Here is a 16,917-nt window from a genome sequence, read left to right as displayed (position 1 = left end):
AATCCAGTGAACCTTCAATTAAGGTTACAAAGTTACTGACAGACTCAAGAATAAATGTGAGTATATCCCTTAGAATCTAATATGACTAAGGGCAGACAATATTGTCTACCTAAAATTGTATCTGGTATACACTCAGTAAATATTCGTTGTTTACTGAGTATTAAGTGAAAGAAATGTGTTCACTTTCTTTTTTTTTTTTTAAATTTATTTTTAATTTTATTTTGTCGATATACATTGTGGCTGATTATTGTTCCCCATCACCCAAACCTCCCTCCCTCCCCCCTCCCCCCCAACAATGTCCTTTCTGTTTGCTTGTCGTATCAACTTCAAGTAATTGTGGTTGTTATATCTTCTTCCCCCCCCTGCCCGGTTTTTGTGTGTGTGTGTGTGTGTGTGTGTGTGTGTGTGTGTGTGTGTGTGTGTGTGTGTGTGTGTGTGTGTGTGTGTGTGTGTGTGTGTGTGTGTGTGTGTGTGTGTGTGTGTGTGTGTGTGTGTGTGTGTGTGTGTGTGTGTGTGTGAATTATATATTAATTTTTAGCTCCCGCCAATAAGTGAGAAGAAATGTGTTCACTTTCTACATAGTTTTCTGAAAATTTGTTCCAAGGTCTATTGAAAGACTAGTTTGTGATTGTTTACTTTAAAAGAATTTTTTTAATTTCCAGTTATTTTTAGGCTAACATCTTTGTATGTACAAAATCACAAGCTTGAATGTTGTGGCACTATCAGATTCCTAAAAAAGTTCCTAAACACTCTCCATTTTTGTACTTATGTTGTCAGAGGCTGGTAATAGTTTATGGATTGACATCCATCTGCAGACCACCTTTGGAGCAGCCAGGTTCTAAAGAATGTACCATAATCTAGTTTTGTAATTATTATATAGAAAAATATCTGTGGCGTCAAATAAATTTGGAAAATGTGCACAATTTCTCACTCTGATATGCTGATGTGCATTGTGAATCTCCAAAAGTTGGATACAGTATGTCATGTGCCCTAAGAAATTTTCTTTTCATAGATTATCTTGAGTTCCTGGTGTTCTTCAAATATACTTTAAGGAATATTAGTCTAAACTATTTATCCTAAGGATTATAACAAACAGGTGCTAATTTCAACATATAATGAATTAACTGCCTGCATATAGAGGGCTTGTTTTGAAAGAAGAGTATAATATTTGGTCAAAAGATAAATGGGAACCTCATTCTCTTATGACTCTGGCTTTCTGAGCGGCCCAATCTGCCTATTTGTGGTCTTTGGTGAGAACCACTCAGCAAAGGTACCCAGACTGTGTAACCAAACAGGGCCTGTTGCCTGATGCACAGCAAGACAAATACTGACCCTCATCTTTGTAGCAGAGAAAAAAGGTTTATTGGTAAGGCAGCCAAGGAAGAAGACAAGAGAAATAAATCTCAAATCTGGCTTCCTGATAGCAGGAAAGAAGGGTTTATGGGGAAATAGTTGGGGTGGTGCAAGGTGTGGGGGATCATGATTGGTTAAAAGGTTTAAAGAAGTTCTTCAGTGATCTGCACAGGTGCAGGCCATCTGCATGCCTGTTCATGAGTCGTATGTTCAAAAACTGGCAGCATTAGCATGATCTGGAGTTGGAGTTTTTGGCCTTCTGACATTGTAAATTCACCCATAGGACTGCAGGCTCAATCAGGTTATCTTAAAAGGCAGATAGGAAGAAACAGAGAAGTTAATTATGGATATTTACTGAAAGAACAAGCAATTTAAGTAGGGAATAAGTTTTAACTGAAAAGTCACTGGTTACAACTGTTTCAAAAAAAAGACACTATTAAGAATAGCAAAAAAAATGAAAAAAGTAAAGTAATTGGTAAGTAATATAATGTATCTGAACCATTAAAATATCAACACAATATTTATAACAGTATAGGAAAATAATTATGTTAACAAGTGAGAGAAAAAGGATATAAATTGCAAATATAGAATAATTTCAACTATATTAAAATATGAGAAAGAAAATTCATAGTGATATTTGTATTATGGACTCAGAGAAGATTATTTTTTCCTTTTTCTTTATAACTTTACATAATGTCTATATAAGATCCATGATGAGTTTATGTTATTTTATAAGCATTCGATATCCAAAAAATGATGGCCCTCGTTAGGGATAATCCCAGCTCTATTCAAAAAAAATTTTTTTTTTTTGTCTTTTTCGTGACCGGCACTCAGCCAGTGAGTGCACCGGCCATTCCTATATAGGATCCGAACCCGCGGCGGGAGTGGCGCCGCGTGCCGCACTCTCCCGAGTGCACCACAGGCTGGGCCCCCAGCCCTATTCAAATTTTTAACTGTCATAATTAGGAAAGAAACTGAGCAAGTCATCTTACAAAGAGAATTCTTCTATAACTCTATTAGAAAGGAGGATCAATCATGGTAGAAACACTCAGGTTAGTTAGGTCAAGCTGTTGTAGAAATGGTTCAGAATCTCCTAATCCTGTTCTGTAATTAGTTCCAGGAAGAACTTTTGGAGAACTCCTCTTGATATATTACCACATTGGGATTTGAATGTTCGAGTGAATAATTTTTGCCCCATGGACTGTTCTTCCCTGCTTTTCAATTTCATTGTCTATTGTGTATAGTTAATACATGTCTGAAACCATGGATTTTAGAGCACACAGGTACTAATTACCTTGTGCTGTGTGGTTCAAAACAAATAAACAAAAAAAGCACTCTTTCAGCAACTGTGGCAGCTACACAAAGGTCACTGTTATCTGAAAGAAGTAGATCATCAATTATAAAAATCAAAACTAGGCCTTTTCAAAAAATGATAAATCTTAGACTATAAATACTTTAATAGCATGGTGCAATTTAGAGCAAATTCCCTTTTCTAATCTGGAGCTTCTAAAAAATAATTTGTCATTTTAATAGACAATTTTTTTTAATGCATTATAAATGTTTTTATTTATTGATTGATTGATTTTTCTTATTGAATCATAATTCATTATACATAATTGGGGGTTCAGCATTGACTATTTTGGTTTTATTTCAAAAACAACATAATCTCTGTTAATTATTATTATTATTTGCAATCTTTCTCCTCTAGTGAGGAGAAAATGTATAGATTTTGTTCTCTGAAGCATTGGGTAATATTTTCACTGGTTGTTACTAACCTCATGTATGAATAATAAACCCTGCAGATACTGTACTTGAATAGGGTATACAGAGGTGTATAAACCATGAATTATCTGTTTTGTTCCTCTTGAATATGCTTTCCCCAGTCATAACTTGCACATGGACCTGAGTTATTGTGGTGCATTTTCGTGTACTTGTGGTTTTGCAGGTGTTCATCACTAATGGGCAGTTATGTGATGTTGTGATTGTAGTCGCAGTCACAAATCATGAAGTTCACTCCCCTGCCCATGGCATTAGCCTTTTTCTGGTGGAAAATGGAATGAAAGGCTTTATCAAGGGACGAAAGCTACAAAAAATGGGATTAAAAGCCCAGGTAAGTCACAATATAAATCATGTTTAGGTAATAATTGAGTTTACTATCAACCAGATAGAAGACATATAGAGAATTACATGTGGTACAACTGTACCTTCCTATGCTAAATTCCTAAAATATGCTTTACAGAAATGGGATAATAGAGATTTATTTCCCTTTATGCCACTGTATCGCTTTCTGGTGGTCAGCAATGGAAATGAATCAGGGTATTATGAATATCTGCTTTAGAAATGGCAAAATTAACTGCATTGTAATAAGCTATCTACTTATGAAATTCATTGAAGAAAATTATGAAGAATAGAAAATATTTTTTTCTATACATGACCAACCCCCATCTCTCCCCATGTTTTGCTTAATATGTATCAGAAATCCTTAGTTCCCAGTACTTAGAGAATTGGACAATATCAGAGCTAGAATGGCAGTGTGTTGCTGTGGGAAAGCAATAAGTTTTGGAATCAGATGGACCTGGACTGGAATCCCCGATTTACAGCTTAGTAGTTGTGTTCATTAACCAGTCCAACTTGGCTTCCAATTTGTTTGTTTTTTCCCTTTTTTTTTTTTTTTTTTTTTGTTTGACAGCTGGCCGGTCCAGGGATTAAACCCATAACCTTGGTGTTGAAACACCACACTCTAACCAGCTGAGCTAGTGGGCAGCCCTTAAATTTGTCTTTTTTTTTTTTTTCTTAAATGGAAATAATAATGGTCACCTCATTGGATTATTGGGTGATTTAAATAATGTCATTCTGTATTTAATTGTATGGTCTCTTAGGACACTACAGAACTGTTCTTCGAAGATGTACGGTTGCCAGCTAGTGCCTTACTTGGAGAAGAAAATAAGGGCTTCTATTACCTCATGCAAGAGCTTCCACAGGTTAGAAGTGTTTAAAGATTCCATCTTTTGATTAGATAATGGACTAGAATAGAATAATATAGAACTATATTAATCCATGTATGCAAAACTTGTGATATAGCCAGTCATTTAAGTATAACTTTAAAGTTGCCAAAAAAAAAAAATGAGTTTTATAAGCTACATATAAGTAACTGAACTCAAGGATATTCAATCAAAGCTTATAAAGTGGGGAAAGTAGGTATATCTGTTTTGTGATTTCTTGGAATGATTTTATCTTCTTAACTATGAATCAAGAACTTTTAGCTCTTTGTAAAGAAATGTCACCCAAAACATTTTGCAGTTTTTAAATAATAATTGTGAGCCAAAGGGAGAAAGGTGTTAATTTCAGTCTGAAAAGTTTTATCCACATAGGGTCAGTCCTCATATCTGTGTTTTTTGAGTGTGGTTGCCAAGCCATCACTGACCTCACAGGCCAATGTAAGGGGGTACACCTGCCTGGTGACTGCCATGGCAAGGGCTAAACGTGAAATTGAGGACAAGGGCTAGGAACATAAACACTTAAACAGAATATGAAAAACACCAGCACGATGGAATTAATGTAAGGCTTCTTTTGCACTGGTAGGTAAAATTTAACCTATGCACTTTAAGATGTGGATTTCCACAGATATATTAAGTTATATGGTGTGCAGACATCAATAAATAAAAATCAACAACTACGGAATCTCTTTACTCATATATGAGTAAAGAGAAAAGGAAATTAAATAAATTACATATATATAATTAAGATAGTCATTCATCAAAATAAAGGATTTGCTTTAGAGAGTTATATTTGACAGATATGTAAAAATAAGCTCATAAATCTTTATGGGAGCCTTTTCTCATAAAAAGTTAAGAAATAAATTAATCTTTAAGAGTCCATTATAAAGATTATTTATAGGACTTACTATAGTTGACATTGTGTGAAAATCACTTGTGTGATTAAAGTAATGTTGAGACCTAATTTTGGGGTTATAGGAAAGGCTGGTAATTGCTGACGTAGCCATTTCAGCCAGTGAATTCATGTTTGAAGAAACCAGGAACTATGTTAAACAAAGAAAAGCTTTTGGGAAGACAGTTGCACAAATACAGGTAAGCTTGTTGTTATGGATTAGTAATAGACGGTATCAATTTACTCATTTGAGATAGATTTAAGGTAAACGTAAATTTAGGGTAATTTTCAAATAGGTGGCATTAGAAACCGTGGAAACGAATGCGATGACTCAGGGAAGGAGCGTAGAGAGAAAGAGGAGAAGAGGTCCGCATGAGTAACAGGATACCTGAAAATGGGTAATTTATAAGAAAATGAAATTTATTTCTTATGGTTTTGGAGGCTGGGAAGCCCACAGCCTGGGGGCATCTCTGGTGAGGATTTCAAATAGGAGAGAGTGGGACCAAGTGCTGCTTAGAGGAAAACCAAGATGAAGTCAAAGAGTGCTTCTTGGATCTAGTGATGTGGATGTTATTTAGTAGGAGCCGTTAATGTTGGTAGAGGGTGGCAGACCGGCGTGAGTAGAGAAGTAAATGCAAAAGAGAAAATAAAGGTCCTGACGCGGGTAGCTCTCTCCGGAGTTGGGCTGTGAAAGGCAGTTGAGAGAGAGGACGGTAATGTAATGATGCAGGGGAGGGGAGGTGGGGGAGGAAGTGGACATCAAGGGAGATATTTGGGGGTTTTTAATTTTTTATTATTATTGCTAGGATGGGAATACCAGAGCATATTTTACTATCTAGGGAAAGGCTTTAGTAAAGAGGGCAAGGTTGGAGACATGGAGGGACAATCAACGCACAGGGTCTTTGAGAAGGTGTGAGGGCACGGGTGCTGATGGCCTCCCCTTGCACAGGAGAGGTGCTTCTTCCACTGCAACAGGGAGGAGAGAGGCAAGGATGGGTGGGGATCAGTCGGATATGTGCCTTCGTTGGTGGAAAACTGCAAAAGTCCTTTTCAGAAGTCTTCTATTTCCTTAAATAATGAAAGGGAAAGGCAGTTCTTGAAAGAGGTAAATGAAGGTGGCATGGAGTTGTCCAAGGGAGGGAGGAATGTCTGAAATACCCTCCTCAGGGTGAGGGACTGAACTAACCAGAGAAACACAGTCAGCCTGCTGGCAGGAGAGAGGACCCCCCTGACGTCAGTGATCATGAGTTTATAGTTGTGCCTTATGCATTTCATACATCAGCTTTATTAGAAGGGTTTAGCTGAAGGTACAGACACAGGAAATAGTTTTAATCTTTCCTTTTCAAAGCAAGTACCATTTTATTCTTTCAATGTAATTCACTAAAATTTCAATAGGTGGCAGTAGCATTCCACTTCCACAGGTACATGATGGATATGAGTAGTAGTGTTTTTTGTGTATATGCTCTGAGATTTCTGAGATTATTTCTTCTGATCTTCCCGGTTTATTATTATTATTTTTAAAATCTCCCTGTTATATCTAAATAAGTATCTTTGAATAGTAATTTCATATTTCAGGATAGGAATATATTCAGAGAAGATGAATGACTAGTGTGTGCCTACACCTCTTATTGCAGAACTGGGCACACTACTGTTAGTTATTCAATTGAAATGGCAGTCCTTTAAATGTCACATTATACTTGGCCAAATGTCATTTGATGACTATATAACCATTCAGTTTCCTTTCTCTTTGTTATCCTTGCAGGTTGAACATTTTGTGTCTTTCTGACTATTTGGATGCATGTCACAAAATTTATTTTCTTTTTAGACTAGAGACCTACCATACCAAAGTAGCAATAGTTATAGGATTCTTATTTTTTAAAATCTAGACTCTCCATAGTTGATATCAATTCTCATGATTCTCATGGAATAGACAATAAAACAGTAAAACCCAAATGTTAAATAATAATAATGGTTATCATTTATTGACTGCTCTCTATGTGCCAGACACTGTGCTAAATGAATTTGTATCATTTTTTTTCCTTCAAAACTATATAATAAGTATTATAATTATTTTCATTTTACAGATCAGGAAATTGAGGCAGGAAGAGGTTAAGTAACTTGCCCCAAATTATACAGATATTCTAACTATAGAAGCTACCCTCTTAATCATATACTATTTTTACTGCCCAGAAATTTAAAGTAGATGGATCTTTCTTCTTTCCCTATTTCCTTCACCTTGTGGGCACTGACGTGAAGATGGAATGTTCTTTTCTGAGAGCTCTTAATCATTTCCTGTGTGGTACGTACTCTTGATTCTAAGGGCACAAAGTATAGGGAAAGAAATTGGAGAGGGAAAAAAATAAAACCTCATCCTTTCATGTCTCCAAAATGGAAATATCCAGTTCTTAAGACCTTGAGCATAGGGTTAATTAACTCTTAAATTAGGTAGTAAATCTAATTTGTCTTATTTTACATTTAAGTCTTAATATAGCAGAACATAACTAATGGTGTTATTTAAATACTGGGCTAGATAAACTCTCCAAGGTGTCTTCCAATTCCATAATTCTATGATTCTAAGAATTTTGTCATTCAGAACTCTAAAAGAGACTGTATTCATTCTTCCACTTATCTTCAGAAGAATTTTTTTTTTTTTTAAAATGCTAGTTGCTCTATATCTATTAGCGAATATTAATGACTTAAAAATGCTGTTATGAGCATGTTGATCATTCAGAAAAAGCACCTTACTAGTAACATATGGTACAATTATTAGCTGCCATTCATTAGAGAATAATTTCAGACAGCATGATGCAGTGTCTGCAGTGAAGAGCAAAGACCAAATCTGTTTAGTAACACCCAACTCAATGCCAAGAATATGTAAATATTTAATCTCTTTATCCCCAGAGAGTAAATTATGTACTCTTGGAGGCATTAATTCTTCCAGACCTCTGGACCTCCCTCAATGCACTGAAGCAAGAATTCTAAATGATTCTTTCCTAGTCCGAAATTTAACTTCAGCTTCTAGAAATTCCTAGTATAGGAATGAGAGAATAAAGCTTAGTGATCTTGATTCTCTCATATTGTAAATAGTGCATAAATTCTCAAGTGTGTCATCACAAAGGGGCAAAAGTATCTGGAGACATGGCAGATTCCCCCTTGTTTTTCAAATGAAGCGTCATAGATAGTGTCATTGAACTAAGCCAGGAAGAGGCTCAGAACTCAATTTCAGGGATTTTCATGGAATATATAGTCATGTGTTTCAATAGAAGATTACTTTCTCACTTTTTTCATTTCTTATTTCATCTTTAGATTTTTCATGAGTAAACTTGATTGTGTGGGGTGAGAGTGCGAAACTTTGTGCTGATCAAAGGGTAGAAATTTGGCCTTATTAAATATGTAATGAATAGAAATGGATAGAAAAAGTAAGGGAAAGAATGAGAAGGGGAGAAAGTTTCGATGTAACCCAGGTCGTTTAGAAGCAGAGGCCAGGATACAGAGGTGGAAGGAGTGTGACACCAGCCTTCCCACTGCTTGGTTTGGGAATCATTAGATGCCAGTTACAATCTCTGTTTCTAGAACAGGGTGGAGAAAAGCCAAGGGAAAGGCAGTCAGGTGGGTTTTTCATCCGCACAGCAGTTATGTTGTTACCTATGAGGAATTTGTACCTCAGAGTTCCTACTCTACCTGAAACATCCTGGGTCTTATTATACTTCCATTCTACTCTTTTCTAGAAATGGAAAGTATGAAAACTATCCCCACCACCAATGACACTGAAAGACTCAGTTTTGTGGTTTGAGAATTGCTGTAGCCAGCAGTAGAAGTAGGCCCAGCATACTCTGAGAATGTAGCTCCACAGCCCTCCTTTGAGAATGCATTCGTGGCTTTGGACTTGCCAGTACACAGGTGGGATGCATTTAATTTCTAGTATGTGTTGTACCGCACCACCTTTGTCACTAACTTCCATGTGTATGTCTTTTATTAGCCACAGTGAGGTCTCACTCAAATTCCACAGCAGAATGACTAGAACTCATTTTATCTGAATTTCTACAAGGAAGAATAGAGCCAACTGACCATAGCTGGGGCTTGGACCTAAGAAATCAACTACAGTGGGTATAGTTTTGGAGGCTGTCCAAACTAGATGGCCAGTCTTTTAAGTCCAAGCAAGTTTCTCAAAAGGAGACTCAAGAGTTGGTGCCAAAGAGAACAGATGTAAATTCAAAGTTCAGGGCGTGAGAGTCAAGAGTCAGGAATTAAATAATAAACATTGATTGAAGTGAGAACAGTCTGCAGCAATTTTGATGGTCTAAGCAGAACGATTTCCAAAAATGCTATTGGTTGTTGATGGCCAGCAGGAGGAGGTCAGTACGTAGGTATATTAACATTGATAATTCCAGACCATTCAGTTCAAGTTAGAGGCTGTGCTAGACAAGCTGTTGAGAGGGATGGGAGGGAGAAAAGGGAGGGCTGGAAGAAGTTTCAGGGTACTGGGCTTTGATCGCTTGAGTGCTCTGATTCCATTATTCTGCTATTACATTCTAAAAATCTAGATTAAATACTTTGCAATATAAAATAATAATGTCTAATATTTTTGATGTTGTGATTATGAACATGAAGAACCCCCTTTTCCCTCCAGCTTGTTACTTTATTACTTTACTCCAATACAAAGAAGCAGAATAGGGAAATGTGTTCACTTAATTTCATTAATAGAGAAAACATTTTTAATGTCTGGAGAAAAATAGGTGTTTTCAGCAGCTGTACCTAAAGGCCTGTACCACAAGGTGGTGCTCACACATTAAAAGTCGTGCTGTGTTTCAAGCAAGTTTCTCTTAGTGGTCAACATTTTAGAATCTAAAATATGAGAGATTATTTATCTACCTTTGCATCTTTTAGTACACGTTTCCTTAGCACTGAAATATAGTGGGTTTTAAATTTAAGCTGACTAGTTAACATATGACCTTCTTTTCTGGAGGTAAAAAAGAGCAGTTCCACTTTTGTTTTGCTTTAAAGATCGGTTATTATATAATTTTTGATATGCTAGGGAAGTTAAAATGTTTCCTTCTACCATGCTCATTTTTTTATTTCATTTCCTTTAAACTCAAGACGGTGCAGCATAAACTCGCAGAATTAAAAACACACATATGTGTCACCAGAGCTTTTGTGGACAGCTGTCTCCAACTGCATGAAACAAAACGTCTAGACTCTGCCACTGCTTCCATGGCGAAATATTGGTATGCATGATACAGTAGTTAAAATGTGCTGTTTGCTCAGACTGTTATGGAATTCTGTCAACTTTAAAACCAGCTTTGAGGGTCTTGAAGAAAGCTGTGTAAAAAGAAAAAAATAGCAATAAGAACCAACTTTTTAAAAATGTTCAAAAGTCCCATTAAATCTATTTATAATGTGCTACAAATTACTTAAGTTGATATTTAATTCTTAACTTGCTGTTGAAAATAAAATATTAACAGACTGAAGTAAGACAACTGATTGGTTACTCAAGCAACAGTTTAATTTCAAATTATCTAAAAAGTGGCAGTATAGTGAGGCTGAAAGAGAACAGTAAAATAGGAATCTTGAGATAGTCCCAATTTTTTCATAAAATAACTATAATTAAACTTACTTCCCCATGGGACAACTTTTTGTTATCTGTGAAATGACTAGGTTGAACAGGACTTTTCTATTTATGGTGTTTTCCAGATTTAAGAGAAAAATTTCTGAAGAATCAATCAAAAGTTGCACCTGCTCTATTAAGTGAAAGGGAAAAAATGTCCTGTGAAGTTTCGAAAGATTTTTATTTGCGTTAAAGGTGATTAGCAGTGGTGTTAAAGGTGAATTAATTGGAAAAAGACCCTGTAAGGCTTTTGTATATTTTAAGATGCAAGAACATACAGTCTAAATCAGATTCTAGAAGTGGACTTGGTTTTCTCTTTTTTTAAGAAAAACATTCTTACATCTCATTAGCCCAAAAGTAACCTAGAAAAAATTCCTGTCATTATTCATTAACTTGTGTTCAGTTCAATCATATGTAGAATAGAGGAAATATTTGGTGCTTTATGTAATGATTCCGTAATTTGCCAGGTTGAAAAGTAATGTGGAATTACTAGAAACTTGCACTTTGAGGGGAGACCTTTTACATTTAGATGTACAACAAGTTTTTTGATTAGTTGGAAAAAATGTAAAAAAAAATTTAAATATTTTTAGAAAAAGAGAAGTTTGGATAGCTATTGACCTCAATTTTCTTTGAAAACAACAGGTTTATAGACACACTGGTATTTCACATTGAAGCAGAAGAGGCAACAAGTTATTTCCCAGTAAATATTTTACTAAAATACTTGTTAAATACAAAACTTACCATATTCCAAATATTATTGCTCTTAGAATCTTGTCTGTTAATTGTTATATTGTCACTCTGTTTCTCAGGAACATCTTCACCTGTCCTATGGCTTGAGTTGAAAATTATTTTAAACAGGGAAATGTGCTTATGTTTACCTCTGCTTTATGTTTCCCACTACTGAAAAATAAACAGAAAAGAATTTTGAACCACCTCATCCAGGATACTTCAAAAAGTTGGTGGAAAGATTTGTATTATCTTTTAATTCCATTTTTCCAGGAATTTTTTGAAGTACCATTTGTATTTTTATGTTGAGGTGAATAAAATTTCTACCAGCTACCTTATGGATTTTAATGATAGTTAAAGTCGTGATAAGATTAGAAAAGGATTTTTCTCGAGCACTTCATATATTTATATATACATATTCACGCACATGTACATACACACATGCACACACTTCAGGAATAATAATCCCCAAATAGTTTTTTAGTAAATTTTTTATATAATGACATGTACTTTAATAGTTTACCATCTTAGGTTTTCACTTTTACTTTCAGTTTATTTCTGAAAAGCCAGAACCCTAAAAAAAAAAAATTTTTTTTCATAGTTCTTGAAATTCAGAATTATGATCTTCAAATAGAAAGTGACATCTTTGGAGAAAAAAAACACATTACAAAGGCAAAAGGACCACATGGCTCAGTAATTTAAATCATATAGAAAATCTAAATAAATTGGGCCAAATTCAAGTCTTCACTATATCCTTTTCAAGCCTAAAATAGACAAAATCTAATAGTCTGAGTTTTCCACATTTTGTTACTTGCCTTAACAGAAAGCCATCCAGAAATATTATTGATAAAGACAGTATTCTTTATGTGAAAATTCTTTTGAAATATATTTTATATGTAATTGTTATCATCTTCTCTGGTTGGCTAATATGCCATTTGAATTGCTTGATAAATGTATGCATTTTAACAATCATGAATTATTTATTTCCTGATTGTGAAGCACCTCATGAAAATCTATTTCAAATGTTCCTTTTCTGCTTTTTATCTTGGCTATCTAGGGCATCTGACTTACAAAACCGTGTAGCTTATGACTGTGTACAGCTCCATGGAGGTTGGGGATACATGTGGGAGTACCCTATTGCAAAGTAAGTATGGTTGTTCTGTTACACTCTTCCTAATCATGTGAAGAAAAAGGAAAATTTCTTTACTGTACTTTGCACATCAAGTATAGAGAGAAACGAAGTGGGAAATCTTTGCATTTTTTAACTGACTACAGAGTGTGTTCAAGCAAATGGAAGCAGCTTTATTTTATTGACTTACTGCTAGGATTTTATCATTTTTAAAGAACATGAAGAGACCAGTATACTAAAGCTTGATGCTTGGGCTTTATTTAAGTCACTATATAGAAGGGCAGATATCACTATTTTTAAACAACAACAATAAAATAACAATGCAGAACAGTTAACCTACTTATGAAAAGGATCTAAATTGTTATCTTAAATATTTGATTTTACTCCAAAAAATAAAGGTACTTATTTTTTTCAAATAGAATTTTTATTTCCTTCAAATTAAATGAAATTAAATACACCTTTTCTATTGCATTATATATGAGTATTCTTGTTAGTAGCTTGAAGCAGTACCATTTTAATAGGCAGGGTCCTCAGCCATATTTCTTCCTCCATCTCCATAATTTCCTGTTTTCTTCTTTGTCTCAGCAATCTCCCCATGGTGTTTTTCCTCATTACTCTAGAAAATATATTTTTTCTCTTATTTAGCAGTATTTTCAATTTATAAAATTTTCCCAAGGAAGTTTTTTTATATATATAGGAAAGTCCAATTTAGTTCTGAATCTGAGAATAAGAATGCTATGGGCTTCTAAAAACTTCTAATTTTTATCTGAATGTAGAGTAGCTAAAGGGAAAAATTATCACACTCATATTCAAACTGGCAGCCTAACAACATTTTCAAATTTATCATTTTGGCAAGCATAATTGAAAACATTTGGTAGCTTATAGTCCTTAGTGAGGAAAATAAAGATTTTGTAAGAGTTAAATTAAGAACAGAAACCTCAGTATAGATATAATTTATTAATTTTCTGATTTTCTTAGTCACTGGTCAGCTCAGAAGTCATGTGTATATATGAATTATATAATTTATACCCTTTAATAAAAACTCAGCAACAACCAGCGCTTTTCCCCTTCTTGGGAATGTAAGCATGAAGTAAATAAATGATTTCTTTTTTTTATCAATCCTTGGACTTGAATTTTGGTATATCCTTTCAGAACTACTTCAAATAAGCCTTAATCAAAGGCAGATTTATTTACTTTTAATATTTGTATCGTCATGAAATCAGAAATACAACTAAACTAAATCATCACAAACTAAATCATCACTGGAATTTTTCCTGTGTATTTTCCTGTTTGATTAGCAATATTCATCCATCTTATTACAGTATTCAGAGTGTTAAGAAAGTATAATAATGGATGTTTATATTTTTCTACTTAACTGTGCTGTTACAAGAGCTGCTGGAAGTGTAGACATGTAGCAGCTCCATGTTTGTGTTGTTTAGTTCAAGATCTAAGAAGAGAAGTGGAGAGGAGTCAGCCATCTAGATGGTTTAAGAGTAGAGGGTGGCATAAGCATTGGTCTCTTGTTTTCTCTAAGTCAATTCCTTCAGTTTAGTAGCAAGCAAAAATTGCAGCTGATAGCTTATTTGAAATCCCTGGTTTCAGTTTGAGACGCTTCTGTTTTCTTTAAGGAATAATCATCACCCTTCTTGGTCAGCTTGTTAGTTCAAAGATTATATGACTCTTTAAACTAGACTGCTATTTTTCTCCCCAAAGACACAGGGAATTCTAATATCAACTACTATCAAAAAAGCCAATCAGACACATTAGGTAATATGTACAGGCTTTGGGTTTTTTTTTTCTTTTAAAATTTTAATTGCGTTTCTCATATCCCCCAGATTAAGCTACATTATTTGTTTATACATGTATTGCTGAGTCTTGGTTTCAAAGATAAAAGAAGTGCTTTATTCACTTTTTTTGTTTGCTTTGGTTTTATTTGTTTTTGCTTTTTTTTAATAACTGGTCTTCAGCATGTGGGCTTGTTTCAGTCTTACTTATTAGGCTCAAGCATGTGAGAAGTGCCATTTAGAGACTTTGCTGCCATCCTAGGAAGGGCAGCCTGAGAAGCAGAGCGTCATGCAGTGTGGTTAAACATTTCTTCTGCTGTTTTTCTCTGTTAATTTTAGTTGATGACTAAATTTAATTAGTAACCTATAAAAGGTCTGCTGATCTCTGTCATTACCTACTCCATTGGAACTTATTTAATGTGAAAAAAAAATTGCCCAACCCAGTTCAAAAATGTCTAAAAGCAATGGGATTGCTGAAGTAGGCTGAAATGCCAGGTAGATCCTTGAAATGCAAGTGCTGGATTTTATGGAGAACAACAGAATTTGTTCAGAAAAAAATATGTTTGAAAACAGATATCTCTAGCTTTTAAAACTTTCATCAGAAAGTACTGAGATTCTATATTTCTTTGGATACAGTAAGTCAAATTAGTATATTTACTAAGTGCCCACTTATTTTCAAGGTACCCTGATGAATATGGAGAAAGATAAGTCCAGAATGGTCATACTCCTGGAGAGCTGGCACATTTAAGTTGTCTTAAAAATTAAGTAAAAAACAACAGATTTTATGAGTGAAAAAAAAAATTCCTCTGAATTTGTCTACTAGGAAAGTCTAAAGCTCAACAACTAGCCCTAAATGCCTGGGCCAATGAAAGTATTGTGATATAATAAAAAAGATACTTGCCAAAGAGGCAGGGTACCCACATTCTCATTCTATCTGCTAATTTTCTGTTATGTGACCATTAGATCCTTTACCTGCAAAACAATAATAAAATTTATCCTCCCTGATCCCAGCACTGAGAAGATAAAATGAGATGAGAAAAGTTAAAAACAACTATGCAGAGGCATGGTTACTATCATGGCTATCAAAAATAAACTTCTGATGGTATCTTTTTTGTATGGCAGTGGACTCGGTCACTTAGTATTTTTAACCCCATACATTACTGGAGTGACTATTAATCATTTCCAAAAAATAGGTTACTTGTTAACTTTCTGGTAAGTAATATTTTCTAAAATATCAATTTATATTACTGGTGGTGGTAGTGGTGCTGGAATTTAACGTGATGCTGGAAAATATGTAGTTTCTTTTTTCTTTTGTTTTCTATAAAGCCAGTAGAGTTCAACTTTTTGTGGAAACATTGAAGATAACAAGAAACCAAGACATTACAAGTATTCTAAACCTAAAACAGATTTTTAAAATATGTTTTGAATTTTACAAAATTAAATCAGATGAAGCACACTTACAAATGTTACTTTGAGTTTATAATCTCTTTAAGCAAACTAAAACAAAGCTATCAATTATCAATATCTTAATAGGTTTTTTATAATTATACTAATCTAGGATGAATGCCACACTGGAAAAATAAGTAATTTCTGGAGGACTTTTATTGTTTGAATTTCATTAAATAAATACTTTAATTAAAGGAATAGTTACCTGATGAGACAAAATTTACAATTTCTAATATTTTTTTATTCATTCAATTATCTGATTTATCCAGAGCTTATGTGGATGCCCGAGTTCAGCCAATTTATGGTGGTACCAATGAAATAATGAAGGAGCTGATTGCAAGAGAGATCATCCGTGACAAGTAGACATCTGCCCACATCCTGGAATCCTATTACAGCTAATCTGGTCTTAAATCTACTCAAGATAAAATGTAACCTGGAAAGGAGGGAAACACTGAACATGTTTTTATATGCTCTCTCTACAGAGAAAAAAATCAAACATAAATGTAAGCTCAACACAGTGGAAGGAAAAATCTATGAATCCAAAGATTCTAAAATGCTCCAGTATAAGATTTAACTTTAAATTTTTTATACACTTAAAGATTAAAGAATTTTTTGGTTCTAGAAGCCTTAGTGTTTCATTGATCTCTAAAATTCTAAAAAGCAATAATTGCTTAAATCTTTTAAATTGAGGCAGAAATAATTTTATGTTGTCATAGTATAAAAACAATAATATAGCACATTAAAGGGAAAAATAAATATAAAGTAGAATGTAAAGTCATTTCGGCTACCTTTTGCTCCAAATTTCCTAGAGCAGTGGTTTTGAAACCACCATGCTACCTCAACCCCTGTTTTTAAGCAATGGAACACTGTATTCAAACAAAGGCTTGTGCAGAATATCTCTGTGAAACGTTCTTTGGCAAAGAGCTAAGGTTGAAGCAGGAAGCCTTCCTACCTTACTGCCTTGAAACCCAGAGAACTTGCTAAGC

At 34.4% G+C, this 16,917-nt stretch overlaps 1 protein-coding gene across 1 annotated transcript in view; it reads left to right on the top strand.

Moving 5' to 3' along the window:
- ACADL (acyl-CoA dehydrogenase long chain) overlaps window positions 1–16,486 on the top strand; it is a 34,525-nt gene extending 18,039 nt beyond the window's left edge. The window contains exons 6-11 of the mRNA XM_063109892.1: window positions 3,299–3,463; window positions 4,233–4,334; window positions 5,328–5,441; window positions 10,339–10,466; window positions 12,630–12,716; window positions 16,201–16,486. Coding sequence (XP_062965962.1) covers window positions 3,299–3,463; window positions 4,233–4,334; window positions 5,328–5,441; window positions 10,339–10,466; window positions 12,630–12,716; window positions 16,201–16,294 — 690 coding nt within the window. The 3' untranslated portion in view covers window positions 16,295–16,486. The remainder of the gene's footprint in view (window positions 1–3,298; window positions 3,464–4,232; window positions 4,335–5,327; window positions 5,442–10,338; window positions 10,467–12,629; window positions 12,717–16,200) is intronic.
- Window positions 16,487–16,917: the final 431 nt, after the last annotated feature.

This window comes from Cynocephalus volans, chromosome 1 (genome assembly GCF_027409185.1).
Source record: "Cynocephalus volans isolate mCynVol1 chromosome 1, mCynVol1.pri, whole genome shotgun sequence".
Classification (NCBI taxonomy): domain Eukaryota; kingdom Metazoa; phylum Chordata; class Mammalia; order Dermoptera; family Cynocephalidae; genus Cynocephalus; species Cynocephalus volans.
This window is presented reverse-complemented; position numbering and strand designations above follow the sequence as displayed.